Raw genomic sequence first — 22,042 nt, forward strand, 5'->3', positions numbered from 1 at the left:
AACAGAAAAGTGGGTGAAGGGAGATGTCGGACAGGGCAAGATATGACAAAATAATAATTTATAAATTATCAAGGGCTCATGAGGGAGGGGAAAGCGGGGAGGGAGAGGAAAAATGAGGATCTAATGCCGGGGGCTTAAGTGGAGAGAAAATGTTTTGAGAATGATGAAGGCAATGAATGTACAAATGCGCTTTACACAATTGATGTATGTATGGATTGTGATAAGAATTGTCTGTGCCCCTAATAAAATGATTAGAAAAAAAAGAAAAAAAGAAGTGAGGATAGCAACGGCTTCATCTCACGTCCTTTGAACAAGTTATCAGGAGAGAAGTGCCTCTGCTCAGGATTATCATGCTTGGAAGACTGGGAATGAGATGAATTGATATCCTGACTGCAAAAGTCGTCTCAAACATAACGACTATGAAGATGGTGCCGCATTTGGCAAAGTTTCCTTCAGTTGTCACTTTGGGTACTTGATGACACTTAACAATAGAAACAAAATATTGGAATCTCTACTACCAGGGGTTACAACTGGGACTTGGATATTATCCTTTTGTTTGTTTGTTTTGTTTTTTAAGGTCAGTGTACCTATCATCTTGCAGCTCTGGTGATGAAGTGGTTGGTAATGCATTGGGCTGTGCTTAGAAACCGCCAGCCAGTCTGCCGGAGAAAGATGGGCCTTTCGATTTCTATAAAGAGTTACAGTCCCAGAAACTCACGGGGGAAGTGCTACCTTGTCCTGTAGTCTCTAGGAGGTGGCATTGAATTGGTCACTGGCAGTAAGTTTGGTTTTGATTTTTGGGGGGACAGATCATCTATGAACTTTGGATCCATCCAATGGTTACGTTCTGTTATGTGAATAAAGGCAGAGGAAATCCTTTGTAAAAAGACAGAAAGAAGCAAAAATGCAACCAGAAACAGAGCAACCTTGCCGACTTAGATAAAGCTGCATGTCTGTAACCCTACATAGAACAATGTTTATCCTTAAAATGAATCCACTCCACTACACCCATCTTTCTGTTTGCAGCTAACTTGCTCAAATTGATTTCTTCTTGTAACTAAAATCAGTTCTAATTACTATGTGAAATGTTAAGAGCCACCAAATTAGTCTTACTGTTTAAATCACAATATACTCAGATTCTAGTCAAATCTCCAATACTAACTAGCTGTGCAACCAGGAGCAAGTCACTTTAAGTTCTCTCAGCCTCTATTGCATCATTAGTATCATCATGGTAGAGATTTGAAAATCAAAAGAGATGACACATATGAAATATTTGTGCTACAAAACCTAAATTATTAATTTCTATAACTTCAATTCCATAATTTCTAAAATAGTTTATTTTATATTTCTAGGATAACATTGTTTTGTTTTGTTTTTCCAATGTGGATAGGGGAATTTAAATTTCTAGACTGAAAATGAATACATTCTGTAAGCAGTGAATTGTCACATTTTATATACCATTTTATCTTGGAAAAAAAAATTTGATATATTGAAAACAAATAGTCATTGTATTCATTTCTACATTTGAAAATAGCTCACTAGATATTATTATGGCCATTATAATATTAATTTTGAGGATGAATAAAATATCAATATACTTCGTTCATGAAAAATGTAAAATATCAGAGAGTTCTTGTATAATCATGGAGTTGTACTAGAAACTAAAAAGTAAATATTATTTACTTTTTGCTATTCCCAGGATAGCAGTATGCCAGATTTATAATGATGGAATCATATTATGTAAGTGGATATTTGTTGTTAGACTTATTTACAAAATGATTCTCCTATTTTATGAAACAATACATAGTTAAATCTTTTTTCCTTAGAAAATCATATATTTCACAAGATAGTTTGTTGTGAAATGCATTTCAGATTTGAAATCCTAGCAGATAAAGCCAAGTAATTAGATGTTTGACCAAGAACAATAAAACAAATCATATAATTTTAAAGAGGAACAGTCCTAAGATTTAGATTTTCAGCTAAAGCCATAAAATGTTCTCTATTACTTATAATAGTGATATGAACTATGTACAACCATTTAAGATAATTCATGAAAATAAAATTCACTGTCAACCATATGCTTCTGTTCAGATAATAAAGTACATATCCCCTTTAGAATGTATATATCACTTAAAAATAAGAACGTAAATAATCAAAATAAGATCTGTTGCCTTCCAACATACTCATACAGCAACCCTATAAGACAGAGAAGAATAGCTCCATTGGGATCCCTCGGCTGTGACTCATTTATATATATATATATATATATATATATATATATATATATATATATATATCCATAGTTAAATGACATTACGCAGAATTGTACAATTCCTACCATAATTAATTTCCAAACATTCTTTTCTACATGGACTCCTTGACATCGTCTCCCCTTTAACACTCCCTCCCCCTGAAATCCTTATTCCACTTGCTATATATCCGTGAGTTCATCCATCCTAGGTTTCATATATCACAAAACAGAAAAACATGTAACACAACTTCAGCCGGGTGACGGCCAATGACATGTCACCTCTGAGATGCATCCTAATGTGGACAAGCAAAAACCAGACAGAGCAATACAAGCCAAAGATACAGACAATTCAGGAAACCAGAACAGGTCCTCAGGAGTCATAGAGGGATCTTCTGACACAATTTTAGCTGTTGAGTCAGATTGCTGGAAACAGACTGCCACTTTGGTTCCTTGCAAAGCAGCTGATGGGTTTGAACTGCTTACCTTTCGGTTAGCAGCAGATGCTTTACCACTGCATCCTTAGGACACCTACAGAAGAGGCCCTCTTGTGTTGCTCATCCCTGACTTAATCTCACCATCTACTTAATACAATCCTGAATTATTTTCAGTCATTCTCCTATTTATATTGATAGTTTTATCACTTAAAGTGTATACAACTAAGCAATATATTGTTTTATTTTGTTTGTTTGGAGTATCATATCCTACACATTCTTCCACATCTTGTTCTTTTCACACAGCATTAAGTTTTTAAAATTCACTCAGGGTGGTATGTACAGCTGTATTTTGTCTTGAAAATTTTACTTTTCAGTTCCATCCATTTTTGTCTGATCCCAATTATTTTTGTAGTTTCTTATCAAGACTTTTTGGCAAAGTTTATTTTTTTTCTGTCCAGTGACGCCATGGTGACTATTTTAATCCAGAAGTTACCATGGAAACACTATAGCATTTTAGGGTTAGAGGTCTTGTAAACGAACTTTCATGAATAAATGTGATTAGCCTGTTTATCATTCAAATATCCTTACTAATGGTGAAAAATCATGACCAATACTTCAAATGTTAAAACATCACTAAAATTCAATTTGATAGGCACAGTTAGGATACCTAAATAAAGCAAGGCTATCACTTCACACTTATTTTTTAAAATTCTGAGTATTGTTAATGTATAGGAGATTAAAGCTATTTTATTCATTTTCTTTATTACGTAGAACCAACTCTTTTTATCCTAATTATTCTTGAATATGTTTACTTTGTTATAATTACTCCCTTAAGCAATGCTAATATGACTTAACTATTAGATTTACAACAAAAATATTCTCTTTTTAAAATCATACTCAAATTCTATATGTAGGTCAAAAGATTTAGTAAGTTAATGCCCAATTATTGAAACTCTAACTTCTAATAATATAAGCAATGATAATTGCCTTTATCAAAGCTTTTATTCATTTTTCACATAATTAAACATTTTTTAAAAGCTTTAATTCAGCAGAGAAAGATTTTAGTAAAGTAATAGCGAACATTAGTGAGTTTTGGGGGAAATACTTTGAGTAAGTTTTATATTACTGCTTTATTACTTGATGACCATATTGGAATTTTGCCATTGTAGTTGTGTAAAATATTCTGAACTTTTGAATTGTTATCATGTCACTGAGAATTGAGAAGATCACAGTAGTTATCTGTAATTTGTACAAGCACAAGGTTGTTACTTTTGTTGTTGTTTTTGCTTGAGTTAAGGAAAAAGAAAATTGACTCGTTTAAAGAAACATTTCCTATATAAAACACATCAAGGAGTAAACATTTTTTAAGAATGATGTGGGGTACCCTCCTACCTCCTGTGGCTTCCTAAGTGGGAGGAGAATCAAAATCATCAGTTCAAGGCCAATTCCCATGACATGGATGCCAGATAGGCTTCCACCCTCCAATCTTTTTTTTTTCTTTCTAACCAATTTTGGAGCCAAACATTTTGCGCTCTATACTTCTCTGCTATGTTCAAAAATTCATTCCAATGGCAACACAGGACTGACAGGTCATCTTCAAGTTTAGCTTACGTGTTAGAGATGTTAGCAGATTAAAATTCAAGGTCAGAAATACTCAGGACACAGTTCTTTTGTCAGGACAGTCTCTTCCTAATGATCCCCATAGGTAGATCTCTCTCTGGTTCTGCACCTCTCACCACATAATGCTTTGGCATCGACCGTGCAAGGCAGTGTCATCAAGCTCTCTTAGTCCTGCTAATACCTGCCCCAAGAGCATGCCACTCTGCCATAAATCGCAACTCTATGATGCTTGGGTCTTGCTCTGTGGATTAGCAAATTTAGCTCCCACAATGAAGTGCTTGGAGACACCCTATTCAGGAACTAACCTCCTACTTGAAGACACTATGCTTTGCTCACTCTGTGACCTAGGAAGCCACTGGTACCCAGGCCATGGTCCTGTTGCTGCTGCTCTCCCATGCCTCTGGTGTCCCGGCTTTCTAAATCCTGCCTATAGGCAGCACATAGGGTCAGAAATTGGATGTCCCCAGGAGGTGCTCTACTCTTGGCTCTTCTTTTTTGACAGTCTCTATAGATTTACCTATCTTGGATTTTAAACAAAAACTCATTGTCATTGAGTCCATTTTGACTCAAAGGAACTCAATGGAATGGAGTAGAATCATCTTATATGGATACTAAGGCTGGAATAAATCTTCCTCAGAGCTGCTGATGGATTTAAACTGTTAATCTTTTGGTTAGCGCCCTAGCACTTACCCAATTGGCCATCAGGGATCCTTTTAATTAATCACTCCAAACCAATCCAAAGGCATTGCCATCAAGCTAATATTGACTCAGAGTGACCCTCTAGGACAGGGTAGAACTGCCCTTGTGAGTTTCAGAGACTATAAGTCTTCTCAGAAGTAGAAATCCCTATTCCCCCCCCCAGAAAAGACGCTGGTGTTTCAGAACCACTGACCTTGTGGCTAGCAGTCTAAGGTGAAACCACTATAACACTAGCACCCCTAGTTAATCCTTAAGGAATAACATTTCAAAAAAAATGCATTTTCTTGACTTTTCACCGATTACCCCATTTTAGTTTATTTACTTTTGGGCTATCATTGGGTTACTGGCATTGTTTTTATTAGAAGGGTTTCTTTTCATAGCAATTTCTAGACAATGGGTGTTTCCAGATTTAGTGTGCTGTTGTCTATGAGTCGTGAAAGGTGTGGAAGGCCATCTAAGATGCGATGGTCAGTATCTCCCCACCTGGAGCGTAGAGTAGTGAAGAAAATCAAAGGTAACCTGTTTACAATAAGTTCGAAGGACTAATGTATCGTGAAAACATGAGCCTCCGTGACCCTGAGGCCAGGAAACCTAGGTGAGACCTGGGTACCACTACCAACTACTCTGAAAGGGATCACACTAGAAGCCCCTGAATAGATGGGAGGAAAAATGTGGATTAAACCACACGTTTGTGAAAAGGACCAGGCTTACTGGTTATATTGAGACTGGTGAAATCCCCTAGATCATGGTCTTCAGTCACCCTTTAGCCCTGGACCTAAACTCACCTGCATGGCTTAAGTTTCAACAGAACAATAGGCAGATCTACAAGGTGAAGAATAACACTAAGTGGGGATATAATCCTTAAATCAATGAACATTTTGAGATCAAAAGGTCAGCATTTGCTCAAGGACAGAGCTTGGAGGGTAAGAATGATTAGCAAAGAAAGAAGACTGGAAAGAGGATAAATAGGATAGAAGTGACATGAGTGATGTAGCACTGTGGGATCTATAGTCAATGCATGACACACCACGTGTATGAATTATTAAATGGAAAGGAATTTGCTATGTAAATTTGTACTCAATTCACAATAAAAAGTGTTCTTTTTAAAGAAAAGAAAAGAAAGAAATGTTCACAAAGTCTACACAGTATGAATATATTAGCCCAGACCAGGGCCCATACACCAATCCCCCCAAAAGAAACTCACTAGTGTCCTACTGTGACCCAATAGGACAGGACAGAACTGCCCTGTGAATCTCTGAAATGGTACCTCTTTATGGGAATAGAAAGCCATGTCTTTCTCACATAGAATAGCTGGCAGTTTCGAACTGCTGACCTCTTGGTTAGCAATTATGGTTGCACAAAATGATCTCAAAAGGTAGGAATACTTTAGGTGATTGTGGCTCCTGGTAGGAATTCACATACACTGCTACATCACTCCTTTTCTGGTGCCAAAAAAGAAAATAAAAGCCTGATAAAAGCTGGATTGTTTCTGAGTGTGGCCATTATGTTTGGTTTCTATAGATTTAAATCACCCAGCCAGCTCTTGCCAGCAATCAGGTTTTAAAACCCATTGTGTGATGAAGTTGACTGGTGGGGAGACTGAACAACTATTTGGGCTCAGGGACTGATAGAATAGTGGAGAGTCGCTGCCAGAGAGGTGATACCTGAGTGATTGTGGGAAGCAAATCAGGACCCCAATGTTAGAGAAATGGAAGGATAGGAAGGAGTCAAGGCACAGTGTAAGTGCCTGAAATTTGCATATAAACCTACGCCCACTAACCTGTTCAAGAACAGAATGGGCCAGCAATCATTACAATTCTTGTGCCCTAGCACAAGGCCTGTTCGAGTGACCAGACTTACCACAGGCTACGCCAGGTGAGAAACACGGTGGTGTAAGGGTTACCCACTGCCAAACGCAGGGTCAGCAGTTACAGACACCGGGCACTCAACAGGAGAGAGGAAAAACATTCCACTTCTAGAAAGAGGTGTGGTCAGGTTTCACAGAGTCCCTTCAAACTCACAGTGACCGCGTGGTCAACAGAATGAAACACTGCCCCGGCCCTTGTCACCCTCACTGTTATTCTTATATTCGAGCCATTTGTCCCAAGGATCTTGTGGAGAAAAGTCCTCCTTTTTCCTCTCCCTTTGCTGTACCAAGCATGATGTCCTTCACCAGGGACTCGTCTCTCCTGACATCATGCCTGGAGTAGGTGAGACAAGGTCTTGCCATTCATGACTCTAAGGAGCTTTCTTGTCTGTACTTCTTGTAAGAAAGTTTTGTTTGTTCTTTGGGCATGGCACTTTTGATAGTCTTTGACAGTACCACGATTCAAGCACATCTATTCTCCTTCAGCCCTCCGTATTCAATGTCCAACTGTCATATGCATATAGGGTCATTAAAATACCATGGCTTGAGTCAGGCCTCAATGCAACATTCTTGCTTTTCAGCACATTAAAGAGGTCTGCGTCATTTGACCCCTTAACTGCTTAACTGCTGCTTCCATGAGCATTGACAGATACCAGCAAGAGGAAATCCTTAATCGTTTCAGTCATTTCTCCATTTATCACCATGTTATCTATTATTCCACTTTTGAGGATTTTGGTCTCTTTTACATTGTTACATTGAATTACAATCCAGAATGAAGGCTGCAATTCTTGATCTTCATTAGTACATGCTTCAAATCCCTGTGAGTTGAAATTGATTCAGTGACAGTGGAGTTTGGAGGTCTATGCCAGGCTAAAAGCTTGGAATATAGTAGCAACATGATTTAATGTCTTCCCTTATGAAGATTCTACAATAGTGAAGGATTTAGAAGAATGCTGTGTCAGAGAATGAAATTCTGAAATCTGTTAGAAGTGAAAGAAAAAAGTTCATTTGAGGAACACTGCAGCTCCATCTGTTAGTTTGTCATGCTGTGGTGACTTCCATGTTGCTGTAATGTTGGAAGCTATTTCTCATTAGTATTTCAAATACCAGCAGGGTCACCCAAAATGAACAGGTTTCATTTGAGCTTCCAGACTAAGAAGAAGGAAGCAGCCGCCCACCTCATACGAATTTGCCTCTAAAATCTTAGGGAAAGCTTCAGAACATTGGAATCATTGCATTAGGTAAATCTGCTGCACAAGACCATTTTAGTATATTGAGAAGCAGGATAGTACTTTGAGGTCTAAGGTGTGCCTGACCTAAACCATGGTATTTCTAATTGCCTCATATACATATGAAAGTTGGACACAGAATACTGAAGAAGACTAAAGAGTAACTGATGCATTAGAATTGTGGTGCTGCAGAAGAATACTGGAAGTTCCATGGACTGCTAAATGCAAAAACCAAGAAGTATGGCCATCATGTTCCTTAGAGGAAAGGGTGGTAAGACCTTTGTCTTACATACTTTGGACATGTTGTCACGAAGAACCAGATCCTGAATGAGGTAGTTAGTATATTGTGCCAATCTGGCCGATAAATACATGTGGGGTTAATTGAAGGATGGAGAGATAAATGGCTCTATGAGTCCCGCCTTTCTAGTTCTCGGGTCTCTTGCTTTCTGATGGTCGGACCAGGGTGCAGCTGCCTTAGCCAATTCCCTGCTTTAGATGAAAAGGCTCACTTCCTGCAAGACATCCCCAAGGAGAAGCCGCATGGACCTACCCTGATGCAACCCTGGGTGCTGGAGCAGCCTTGCAGAGACCCCTGCCAGTGCTGAGATGCTTACGCATTCACTGATTCAGCTTTCCTCCTGCAGTCGGCATCATTGTGTCTGTTTTGTGAGAGGGAGGAGGACTTTGTGGATTGGTGTTGGACATATGGGCTAATGTTGGACTTGTGGGCTTGGGCAGCACTGGGTTGGGATGTTTTCTTGATGTGCACTTAACCTTTATATAAAACTCTCTCTTATACATGAGTTTCTGTGGATTTGTTTCTTTAAAGCACCCAGACTAACAAACTGAAGAAAAGCATCTTGTTCGATAAAGTAGAAGAACAGAGCAAACAAAGAAGCTCCTCAACAAGGTAGATTGATACAGTGGCTGCAACAATGGGCGGAAGCATAAACCACTTCTGAGAATGGTGCAGGACAGGGCGTCCCGTTCTGTTGTACATAATAACATCACTGTGCATCAAAACTGACTTGATAGCTCCTAACAACACCAATACCGACAACAGCTTCATTTTGGAAGTGCTAATGTAAAATATAAAATATCCCACTACTCATGAGCCCAAGCCCACCAAACTCATGCCCATTTGTCAATTCCGACTCCTAGTAGTTCCTTATAGGACAGAATAGAACAGTTCCTTTGTGTTTCAGATCCTGTGAATCTTCATGGTGCAAAAAACCTCTTCTTTCTCCTGTCGACTGTGTGGTGAGTTTGAACCAATGACTTTGCAGTTAGCAAGCAGTTCAAAGGTAGCACCCACACTGTGGGAGAAAGATGCGGCTGTCTACACCTGTAAATATTTGCAGTCTCAGAAACCCACCGGGCAGTTCTCCTCTGTCCTCTATGGGCTGCTATGGGTTGGGATCCACTTGACAGCAGTGTTTGTTGGTTGGTTGGTTTAACACAGCTGTTTGGGCTATACAGGATTGCAGTAATATACATGATTTTCCATGGTTCAAATTGCTTTGTATTGATACATTCATTCGTGAATTACAGCCTAACCTGTTGCTTCCTGACACAAGTGCCTCCAATTTGAAGTTATTATGTGTACATTCCCCAGTTTTGCTCAAACATACATTACAGTGCAGATTATTCACCACAGAGTAGCCTTTCTTCTGTGAGTAATTAATTTGTTTTCTTCAGGGGCTTTGGTTAATGAAACCTATGTTCTTCTCCTTACTTAACGAATAGTCTCATCTTCAACATGAGTATGTTTTATGGGGACCATCTTAATGGATAAGACCACATTTCAGGAAAATTTTTCAGTAAAGGCTGAATAGCCAAGATGAAACATACCCATGGAGATAAAATGGACATGATTAAACAGCATGATCATTAACAAAATACTATTGAACCACCATAATTTTATGTGAAGAGTTAAATGATCTTGAAGTACAGCATTTGGTGGCTAAATAGTGTTGAACTAAAGCAAATGTGCATTTTATAATTACAATAATCTGAATGATATGGAATACAAAGATTCCAAAATAAAATAGCATTTTTTTGACATTCTCTTCATGAAGATAGCCAATTACTTATAATACCAGTTAAAGAAGAATATGATCATTAAGATGAGATTCTTCAGGTTGCATATGCTTAACATAGAGTGTAATATAACTATTAGTACTATTTTCAGGAGTATAGATGTAGCAATTAGATTTGATTATGGCACAGCTACCTCCTTGGGCTACAGTGATAATGACCTTCTACTTTGTAGTATTACTTTTCTCATAAATCTTATTTTGGCATCGTATCTTGAAGTCCTGGGGAATAGTCATTGAGGGCAGTTTGTATATATTCGGTTAACATTTCTATACATGCCATAACATGGTTAAGACCTATATAAGTTGTGGGTACTGCAGCCAATGATCATTAATATGGATATACTATATGGTAAAGGAAACTCAGTTAAAGTACAGTTCAGATCAGGTCCAGAGAGTGATTTCCAATGCAACCTAGTAGCAGACAGGCCTAAAGGTGAGTTTCACATAGCTGAAAGGTACGTTCGGGACTGCTGAATAGATACCTGAGCCTATTAGTAAGACTCTGAGGAACCAAACTGGGGCTTGTAAGGTTATAACTAGCATATTCCGTGGCCATTAGAAGAAGCCATCCCATAGTTCTGGTGATAACTGGGTTATTCGTATGGATAGAATGTTTCCAGTCAAGAAGAGCAACCTGACTGAACCAATTGTTAAGATAGAGTCATCTTAGCATAGATACAGTCATTCAAAGTTGTTGATGTGGACCTATGAGATGAAGTGTTTGTAGCTTCGGTATATTCTGAATCTGGCTCTTCTTCTGGACACAGACATCAGAGCAGTTGTGAGCATGGTGTTTTGTTCAGCTTAAGGAGGGTTGCCATGAGTTGGAACAGACTCAATGGCACCTATCGAGCAACAACAACAGCAGCTCGTCTTGGGCGATTCTATTTAATATGTTCAGGGTTCCATTAAGACTATAGGTTAAGTTTGGTCTGCATTTCATGTAGAACCAACCAGTAAACTGTAGTGAGTGATTTATACTTAGATCAAGAGCAACACTTAGTAGAAACACCCACTAGGGAAGGTCACACTGAGTTGAAGTTAGGAGGGCGTCATGTATCCAACAATTGAAACACCTGTCCAATCTACAAGCACATTACTAGAGGTATTGCTGTAATAACGGTTAAAAGAAAAAGAACACAGAGGTGTGTTTTCAGGGTTCATTTAGGATCTCGTTTCAGCTGTCTGTCTCAGATTTCCTCTGCTTATGCCATCTCACTCTGAAGCTCCCTGCCATGGAGTCCTTTTTGACTCGTAGGGACCTCATAGAGCAGGGAAGAACTGCTGCTGTGGGATCTGAGACTCTTCATGGGGGTAGAAAGCCTCTCATTCTCCTGCAGATCAGCTGGAGGTTTGGGACTGCTGACCGTGTGGTTAGCAACCTAACAGGAACCATTATGCCACCTTTGGAATGTCCAAGCTACTGGATAATTGGGCGAATAAGCATAACGTTCCTCAGGGATGTTTAAATGTAGCTTTCAATTCTACAGCAGTTGAAGTAATCCAAAGATAAATCTGTTTTGGGGGGCTTTTTTACTATGAAAAATAGATCCAAGGTCCACCCCTCCCACCTCGTTGGCTGCACATGGATTAATGAAGTGTAGTTCCTTGCAATAAATATCTTCCTTTTGTCTTTGGTGAATCTTCTGTGATGAAGTGAATTTGCTTTCATTTGCTCTTCTATTCATAGTCTATAACCCTCAGCAGTGATTGGATGGGACTATGCTAATGGAATAGAAAGCATTAGCACTGGGTATAAAGTGCACCATTTCAGAAGCAGGAATAAAGAATCCCTCAACCAGAAAGAAAGAAGAACCAAGAGTGAAGCGTACCTGAGATCCTTGCATGAAGAGGTGGCCGAGGAGCAGTGCCTAAACTATGAGCCAAAGCAGAGGATCAGCACTGAGACCATGAACCTGAACCATGAGGCAGAACCCCGAGCCTCCCCAGCATATACAGTGAATGAAGCTGAGTGCCTTCAGCAAGAGGGCTAGCATGCAGTGTGGGGTGCCCTTTGTGCATATATTAGTGCTAAAGGAGCTTTGTAACACCTGACTGTGTAGGTCACGGACCAAGAGACCAAAACTGAGAACAGGTGCTACAAACAAACTAATTATATCTTTATACGCCAGATCCTGGTTTGTATCCTATTGCAGCAGAAACCAATGCCAATGAGTCAATTCTGATTCATAGTAACCTATAAGGCATGCTAGAATGGGCTCTTTGGCCAGTACATCTTTACAGGAACAAACAGACTTGTCTTTCTTCAAAGGAGCCACTGGTGGTTTTGAAATAACAGCTTTGGGGCTAGCAACCCAACACATAACCCACTGTGCACTGGAGTTCCTCTGTAACCTGTTAACTTCCCTAATCAGTCTCCATCAGTGTGAATATTTTCTGTCACTCCTAGCAGTCTTTCCAAGTATTACCAAATCCAGCAGCGATGCAGACTACGCTGGGATGTCAAAGTAGCACACCTGAACTTGGGGACTGACTTCTGCCTAGTAGGAACCGGTCTGAGGCCTGTGTGTTCTATTCTCCTTTCCTTTTCTATAGCCGGGAGAGGTCAGATATAGCCAGCACAAAATCTCCTCACTTCCAATATACATACTTTTCTAACATACACAATGTTAGCCATTCAAGAGTTTAGTTTCTCTTTGTCAAATTATTCTCTAACCTTTTAAATTCGTCTTTAGAGTATTGGATTAAAGAGTGACAATATTCCAGTCATTCTGGTTGTGTGATGTTCGGGTCCATGCAACGAGGTCTAGCAGTGTATTGGGTTTATGATTGGGCTGCTAACTGAAATATCAGTGATGTGGACCCACCAACCATGAGAGAAAGACAGGGCTGTCTGCTCCTGTAAGGGTTGACAAACTCAGGAACCACTAGGAGCAGACATCATCTGCCCTACAGAGTTCACCGTGAGTTGGAAGCGACTCAGTAGTAATGAGTGGGTGGGGGACCAGGGAAGGGAACATAAGAAAGGACCATGGATTCCCTAGTGACTCTTTCAGCGGGGTACCTGTGTGTCGTCCAAATGATGGAAACCTCATATTTAAAAGAACCAAGTAGAGAAGTACGTAAGCACCAGCTGAAACCCACCAGCAACTGCATGGGAGAAAATGGAGACGATCTATTTTGGTAAAGATTTATAGCCCAATTGAGACTATCTATCCCTATAAATTTTACACCCTTGAAAACCGTTAGAGGCTGTCTATGAGTCAGATGAACTCAATGACGGTGGAAAGAAAGTTTAGGATCAGTTTAAACTTCCATACACTTTGGAATTAGATTTTTTAAATTGTTATTATTCTACCAGTTCTTTCTAATCGACCAGAACACTGAGGATGACTGGGGCACTGTACTTCTTGGTAATGAAAAAGCTCTGCACATGATGACTTGATTGTTGAAATGAGTCCCCCAATCACCAGAGAACCTTTGCTCATCCCAGATGGCGCTAATGTTTTGAAGAGGATCCTTTGCCCTAGAAGCTGTAATTGTACAATGGTAGGAGTAGACTCTGCCCAATGTAGAAATAGACAAATCATTACTGATACGTATTTAGAACCATTTGAGAGTAGAAGCAGAATACAATTTAACTGCATTGAAGCGTAGATTCAAAAAGTCCAGGTGGGACTTAAAGGTAGTTTCTTGCATTGTACAAAGGGTAAAGAGTATAATGGATAGTAATATAGTCGACAGTATTAAAAAATGTTCCTTATCATTATTTTAATTCGAGATCACAATTATTTACTGCTCCCATATTGGAAACCCACTTGTAAGATTTTCACCCATGGAAATTGCAGGGAATTGGGTAAGATGGTTTTCATATTAAGCTCAGGTCATAATTGGTAAAGACTCCAGGAATTGATGCAATAATTGAAATATTTCAACAAGCTGATGAGGCAATGGAAGGACTTATTCGTCTATGCCAGGAAATTTAGAAGACAGTTACTTTGCCAAATGGTTGCAAGAGATTCATATTATGTGCCCATTCTAAAGAAAAGTGACACAACAGAATGCTCAAACTATAAAACAATATCATTGATAATGCATACAAGTAAAATTTTGCTGAAGATCATCCAGAAATGATGGCAGCAGTGCACTGACAGTGAATTGTCAGAGGTTCAGGCTTGATCCAGAAGAGGACATGGAAGAAGGGATATCATTACGAGTGTCAGATGGATCTTGACTGCAAGCAGGCAATACCAGATAGATGTTTACTTGTGTTTTATTGTCTGTGCCAAAGCACCTGACTATGTGGAGCATAACAAAATGTGGACAACCAGGGGGAGAATGGGAATTCCAGAACATTTCATTGTGCTCATTCAAAGCTGGTACATGAATTAACAGGCAATTTTGTGAACAGAACAAAGGAATACTGCCTGGTTTAGAATCAGGAAAGGGGTGCATCAGTGTGTTAGACCAAGTTGACTAGAGAAAAAAATCCAGTGACCTTCATATATGTGTAATAAATAGCTTTAGGAAAGCATTCCAGCCCAGTCCAACTCAAGTTCATAAGTCTGATACTAGTCCATCAGTCCCTCTTCAGACTCACAGCCACATGCAATGATGCAGAGTGCAGGAAGATCACAGGGCAGTGTGTGCAAAGTTATGTGGATCCCAAATCAGTGGGAAATTTGTTAGGGCACCAGCAGGTCTCAGGGTGCTCAGCAAGCCAGAAGGTGAAGAGAGAGTGAGAGCGAGAGTGAGAGCGAGAGCGAGAGCGAGAGCGAGAGCGAGAGCGAGAGAGAGAGAGAGAGAGAGAGAGAGAGATAATTCCATCTCCAGATCTCGATATATCTTAAGAAGTTATCAGGCTGCAACCTAATTGACTGGATAAACACCCATATCTTCTTACAGGTGCCACTTGGCACAAAAATGCTAGCTATTGTAATTTGCATTGTATTCTTTCACCATACTTGTTAAATCTGTATACTGATAAAAAAAAATTAGAGAAGCTGGATTATATGAAGACGAATGTGGCATCAGGATTGGAGGAAGGCTTATTAACCTGCAATATGCACATGATGTAGCAACTTTACAATGAGGAGTAATTGAAGCATTTCCTGATAAAGATCAAGGGTTTCATCCTTAAGTGTGGATTATGACTCTATGTAAAGAAGATCAAAACCCTTACAAGTGTACCAGTAGGTAACATCATGATAAATGGAAAAAAGGTTCAAGTTGTCAAAGATTTTTCTAATTTGACTCCAAAATCAATGCACCTGGAAGCAGCAGTCAAGATATCAAAAGGCATATTGAATTAGGCAAATCTGCTGCATTCGAGCTCTTTAGAACCTTTAAAGAAGGGATATTTCTTTGAGCACTAAGGTGTGCCTGACCCCAAAACATGGTAATTTTCATTGCATCACAAGCATGTAAAAGTTGGACATCGAATAAGGAAGACCTTAGAAGCATACATGCATTCGAATTGTGATGCTGGAGAAGAACATGGGAAGGACCGTGGGTTGCTAAGAGGACCCGTAAATTTGTCTTGGGAGAAGTATTGCCAGAGTGTTCCTTTAAGGCCAGGATGACACGACTTCTTCTTACTTGCTTGGGACATATAGTCAGGAAAGACTGGTGCCTGGAGAAGGACATCATAGTTGACACAGTGGCTACATCAATGGGCTCAAGCATAGGAACATTTTTGAGGAGGGTGAAGGACAGTGTGTTGTTTCTTTTTGTTCTGAAGCAGTGGTTCTATTTCTTTTGCCCTTTCCAGAGAATTAGATGTTCTTTAATTTGCACCAAGTTAAGGTGGCATCTTTGGCGTGTTTGCGTGACTCCAACTGTGTGACTCAAATTTGTAATGTTCTTGAGTTCTGAGAATAAAAATGAACTCTAAAGGGGCAAGATCGGGGCTGTAGGGTGTGTATGTAATATTTCTGAACAGTGGATATAATTTCCACAGGACAGTGCTGGCTAACACCAAAAATGAGCAGGTGCATTGTCATGGAGAAAACAGATTCCTTGGTGCAACTTGCATGGCCTTTTTTTGCATCAATGCAATTTTCAATTTTCTTAAAGCAAATTTCTTGTCTTTTGAGATAATCTGGGAAGATTTTGCCTTTCCAAACCAAAAAGGCAGTCATCGTAAGCTTCTGAGATGACCTCTCGGCTTTAAATTTAACAGGTACAACAAATTCCCTTGTAAATCAGTGTTTGATTGGATCTTTTTATGAAGGAGACTTGTATTACTGAGATAACTTGTTTTCAGTCATCCACTGATTAAAATACGCCATTTAGGCATGTTTTATATGAAACTAGCCTATGCATGTCTGGGCTGGAACTACAGTTCCATTTTCCCCCCATACATAGAAAACAAAAGTAGAGGGTTAATTATTGATTATAGATAAGATCAGCTTCAACTCAAAGTTCTTTGAAATGTAAAAATCAACCACTTGGCTAGATTGGATTGAATTTACCACCTGGGTAAATTGTGCCAGCTGCTTCAGCCGCTCATGATTGCAAGCAGCGTGAACACACTTCCCCATCCAGGAATTACTAGGTATTTACATCTTGACACAGTCATCCCTCAAATAAACAAATTACATGTTGACCTTCTACTTCCTGGCCATGACACAAACCTGACACAAGTGACTTCTAGTTTTAAACTTTTCCATGTATACTCACTGTTTCCATTGAGTCAATTCTCATTCATATTGACGCTTCAGGGCCGAGTAGAACTGTTCATTGGGTTTCCAAGGCTGCACATCTTGACAGCGCAGCAAACCTGACCTTTCTCCCTTAGAGTGGCGATTTGGTCAGAACTGCTGACCTTGTGGTTGGCGGGCCATCGAATACCCCATTGTGTCACACGGGCACCTTACATGTCACCAGGGCACACAAGACAAGCACAACACAGGAGAAGGCCATTATTATAATGTGTCCTTAGTACATGGTGGCAGGATGTGATCGAGGCAGAGGTAGAAGTCAGAGAGATTTACTGAAGGGATTTAAGTCTGTACTAATATCTGAAGACTGGCCCAGCCATGGATACTACTAAGCCATCTGCCAATTGTTAAATAAGCAGAATCTGTCTCTTCAAAACTAATGAAATACAAGAGTTATTTAAAAAAAAAACATTTTATTGGGGTTTCATACAACTTTTTATCACAATCCAAACATACATCAATTGTGTCAAGCACATTTGTACATTCATCGCCCTCATCGTTCTCAAAACATTTGCTCTCCACTTAAGCCCCTGGCATCAGGTCCTCATTTTTTTCCCCTCCCTCCCCGATCCCTCTCCCTCATGAATCCTTGCTAATTTATAAATTATTATTTTGTCATATCTTGCCCTGTCCGACGTCTCCCTTCACCCACTTTTCTGTTGTCCGTCCCCCAGCGAGGTCACATGTACATCCTTAGACAGTTATTTTTAAGGTGTCTCTTTTCTTGACATTATCAGTTCTTATCATAAAGTGTGGTCACCTGATTGGGCTCTGTGTTTAAGCTATTTTGTGCAAAATCCAATCTATGACCTAGTTCTGAGTATTGGAGTACAGTAATGCATATTTTGATGAGGGGGTAGAGCATGGGAAAAGAAAACCTCTTGGCTAAAAGTTGTGGCTATTGACAATTGAGACATACAAGAAAACTACTCATTGGAATGAGAAATTTCTAGAATTATCTTCCCAGTTCTTCATAACATCAAAGTATATGTAGAGAGAACTGCAGAGAAGCCACCTACTGAGATGCACAGCACCTCTCTAAGCATTTGGCAAGATGAACATTTAACCCACTAGGCTTGAGCTTCCTGGACTGAATCTATTTGTCTCTTCCCCCATTATGATTGTGTAACATAGTTTCACAATAGCAAATCAGAGTAAGGCTATTGATGTTACTCATGATTACAATAAAAGCAGAATGGCTTAATTAGTAAAATTTAAGCAGTCCAATTCCTATAAGTAAAAATGTACATATTTAAGGAGGTTTATTATAACATTTATACTATTTATTTTATAATACACTAATTCGAATGTAAAAGTGAATGTAAATGACTAGAAATTAACATGCAATGTGAAGAAAAGTCCTTTTATTCTCTGGAACTGTAGCATTTGGCAGATTCAGGAATAAATAATCTTTTGTGGCAAGGGTATGCCTTATCAAACATATGCAGATCAGCACTAATTAATGCTAATTAGGGTTCCCTGTCTATCTAGTTGGAAAAACGTCCAAATGTTATGAAATCCAGTTAGTATGCCTATTACACTAATTGTTTTATATGGGGTGGTTCTTAATTAAAATATGTAAATTGACCTTAATTGCTATATACTAATGGGGGCTCATGTTATCTCACTAAAAGTGACAAGATGGTGAGGAGGGGTACTTAAATGACTAATTCTGATAAATCCTTAACTAAATGACCTTTACTCAAAATTAATTTTAATTGGAAGTTGGCAAAAGAAACATTTTCCTTCTTTGTTTCTTCTTAGTTTTAAGTATTGTAAGAATGTTACTCTTCTTTGTTAATGCAGCTTTAGAGGCAGTTGTGGATTGTTAATTATACTTAACAAGCAAGTTAATTTTGCTGTTTACTGTTTATAGTTATCAGGAAGTTATTGATATTCTCATTTCTGTCTTGGGAAAAGTGACAATACTATAGGTAATTTGATGCAGTTACTTTGGTAGAATATGTTAAATCTTGATGAGCTGGTAGTACTAATATCCAGTTGATTTACATGAGAATTAGTTTTTTAGGGAAAAATGTACAAGCATTAATTTATTAGAGTTAAAATTTGATTAGAAATACTTAGAATTAATAGAGTGAAATAATATTCTTGCATTTTTACCATCATGGTTTTATTTCTTACTTAATTCCAAGCAAATTAAAGTCTTTATGACCAGAACTAATGTAGATAAATTTAAATATTTTTATTTTTCCATTATGCCAAATCTAGAATTATAGAAAGTAATTGAATTAAAGTATATATTTAAAATTATTCTGTTGTAACGTGAGAAGGCATTTAGTAAAATATTGTCCTATAAATGGGTCTATAATAAAGATAGCAGTTTTTATATGTCAAATGGAAATCTAAGATCTTTATTCTTTCTTCAGGACATTGTGACAAATGTTTCCCCCAGAATCGTCCGGGGAACCACCTCTGGACCCATGTATGGCCCTGGACAGACCTCCTTTCTGAATATTGAACTCATCAGCGAGAAAACGGCTGCATATTGGTGTCAAAGTGTCACCGAGCTAAAGGCTGACTTTCCAGACAATGTAAGTGTGATTTAACGTCTAAAACAAGAGAACTGGCATAAGTTGGGGAATGTTTATTTAAACATCCAATTCATAGGCTTATAAATATTAATGTGTATAATATATTTTATTAAAGAAGCTGCCAGTTGCTTTGCTGATGCACAGAAAGATAAAGAAGAAAGAGAAGCTCAAGAGCTCATAAAAATCCCCACAATGCCAGGCTTTGTTATAAATGGGGACCGCGTCGATGGAAGAAGTATGTACATAGCAGAGGGAAGAGAAATGAAATACTCATTTTATTGAGTTGGGTTTCACTCTGTGTGGCTAGTGTTTATAAAGGTGATGCCCCTAGGAAGAAATTACAGGCTATAAATCATTTTAAATATAAACCTGAGGCAGAATATCTTTGGATAGAGTTTATATTTTTCAATAGAAAATCCTTTTAACACCTTTATTCAAAATGAGCCAACTATCATTTATATAGCTTAAAACAAACAAATTATGTATAAATGTTAGAACAAAATCAGACTTCTAGTTATTGTTAGATGTCATTGAATCTAGTTCAACTTCCAGTAACCCCAGTGAAAGAGGAAACTCCGTTTATTTGTGGGTTTTAATGTTTTGGGCACTTTTTAACCTAAAAGATAATATTTTAAAAATGTAATCGTCTAGTTAGGGTTATCATTATGTATTATTTCTCTTTTCTTTCTCTCTCTCTCTCTGTATTTCTGCCCCTATATCTATCTCCTTCTCTCCCTCCCGCTCCTTGCTCATGAGCACTTGGTAAATGCGGGTTTAGGTTTGAGTCAATTGTGTAATTATGTTGTTGGAAAATTTTTCTGCACTACTCTTCAAAAGCAAAAGGGAACACTTTTTTTTCCCTAATGGTTAATATTATCAGTCTCAGAATTTTACAAAGAAATTTAGATACCGCATTAATCCCACACCACAAAGACTTTCCTCCTTTCTCACTCACTACGAGCCACTGGCCTAGAGGACACAGCAGAAGCGCCTCGGTGGGTTTCCAAGAGCGCACATCTCTGCAGGAGCAGAAAGCTTCCCCGGGGCTGCTGGTGGTTTCAGACGACTGGACTTGTGGTTAGCAGCCCAATGTTAACCCAGTACACACAGGGTCCCTGGGTGGGGTAAGTAGTCAAAACACTTGACTGCTAATTAAAAGGCTATTTATTTGACTCCTCCTAGAAGATCCTCAAAACAAACAAACAAAAAACCCTAGTCTTCAATTTTTGTATAATCAGCCATTAAAAACCTTATGAAACCATTGTTCTTTCTGACACACCGGGTACCCTGTGTTGCGAGTCCTTTCAAGGGCAACAGGTTTGTTCCAAAATTCTGTCACCATGAAAAAATATACATATCACATAGAACCAATTAAAACATTTTCCTTCAGACGTGAAGCGAATTATCAAGAATCTATCGTGTTTAGTTTATTCGAATTTTTTTTACCTTCTAGACCTGATGCTACAATGATCTTTATTTTTTTTTTCACAGTGTGCATTTAATTCTATATAACAATTATGGCTAGATATTTGTTTCTCAAAATCCCAAATCTTTGGGGGAAGTGTGTCTAAGAATGACATGAAAAAAATAATGATCAGCCATAAAATATGAATTTATCTAAGTTTTGGTCTATAATATTAATAAATATAATTATATAATACTCTGTGACAGACACTGTTATTAATGATTTATATACATTTAATCACATGTAATCTTTTTGACAACCTTATAAAATTCATATTATTTTTCCTTTTTCATAAATGAGTAAACTGACAGACACAGATTAAGTAACTTGTCTAGATTACACAGCTAATATATGGTAAAATCAGAATTAGAACTTGAAATATCCTTTTAGCCCATATACTATTGTCTAAAGATAATATTCTCTAGTATTCCTGCCTATGTTGTGGTACCATTTCAGACTTTTAAAAATTCAGTATAACTTAAAAATATTATTGTGAATTAGATGGGGTTTAAATATCAGATCCTCATTTTTACATTCCATAAAATAAGCAACTCATCAAACCTCCAATTGTTGTTGTAAGATGCCATCAATTCGATTACTGCGCACAGAAGTAAACACTGCCCGGTCCTCCACTATCCTCCTTATTTTCTTGGGTCCAGTCCCATTGTTGCAGCCACTGTGTCAATCCATCTTGTCTAGGGTCTTTTTCTTTGTTTGCTGTTCCTCTTCTTTATCAAGCATGATGTCCTACTCCGGGGCCTGTTCTCTCCTGACAACATATCCAAGGTACACGAGACAAAGTCTCCCCATCCTTGCTTCTATGGAGCATTCTGGTTGTTGGTCTACCAACACAGACTTGTTTATTCTTTTGGACGTCCCTGGTACTTGCAATATTCTTCCTTAGTACCTTTATTCAAATGAATTGATTCTCTTTGGTTCCTCTTTATTCAATATCCATCTTTCACATGCATATGAAGCAATTGCCTTTTGATCTATGTACAAGTTCCTCATGAGCACAATGCAATATTCTGGGATTCCCATTCTTCTCAAGGTTATCTATAATTATTACGGTTCACACAGTCAAATGCATTGGCATAGTCAATAAAACACAAGTAAACAACTCTCTGGTATTGTCTGCTTTCA

The 22,042-nt window shown here is 38.4% G+C and overlaps 1 protein-coding gene across 1 annotated transcript in view; it reads left to right on the plus strand.

Annotated features, from left to right (window-relative positions):
• Positions 1-22,042, plus strand: part of DPYD (dihydropyrimidine dehydrogenase) — a 1,157,760-nt gene that overhangs the window by 641,377 nt on the left and 494,341 nt on the right. Inside the window, exon 14 of the mRNA XM_045291906.1 lies at positions 19,270-19,434. Coding sequence (XP_045147841.1) covers positions 19,270-19,434 — 165 coding nt within the window. The remainder of the gene's footprint in view (positions 1-19,269; positions 19,435-22,042) is intronic.

The sequence above is a fragment of the Echinops telfairi genome, unplaced genomic scaffold, assembly GCF_000313985.2.
Source record: "Echinops telfairi isolate 266 unplaced genomic scaffold, ASM31398v2 ScPeMD7_443;HRSCAF=831, whole genome shotgun sequence".
Classification (NCBI taxonomy): Eukaryota; Metazoa; Chordata; class Mammalia; order Afrosoricida; family Tenrecidae; genus Echinops; species Echinops telfairi.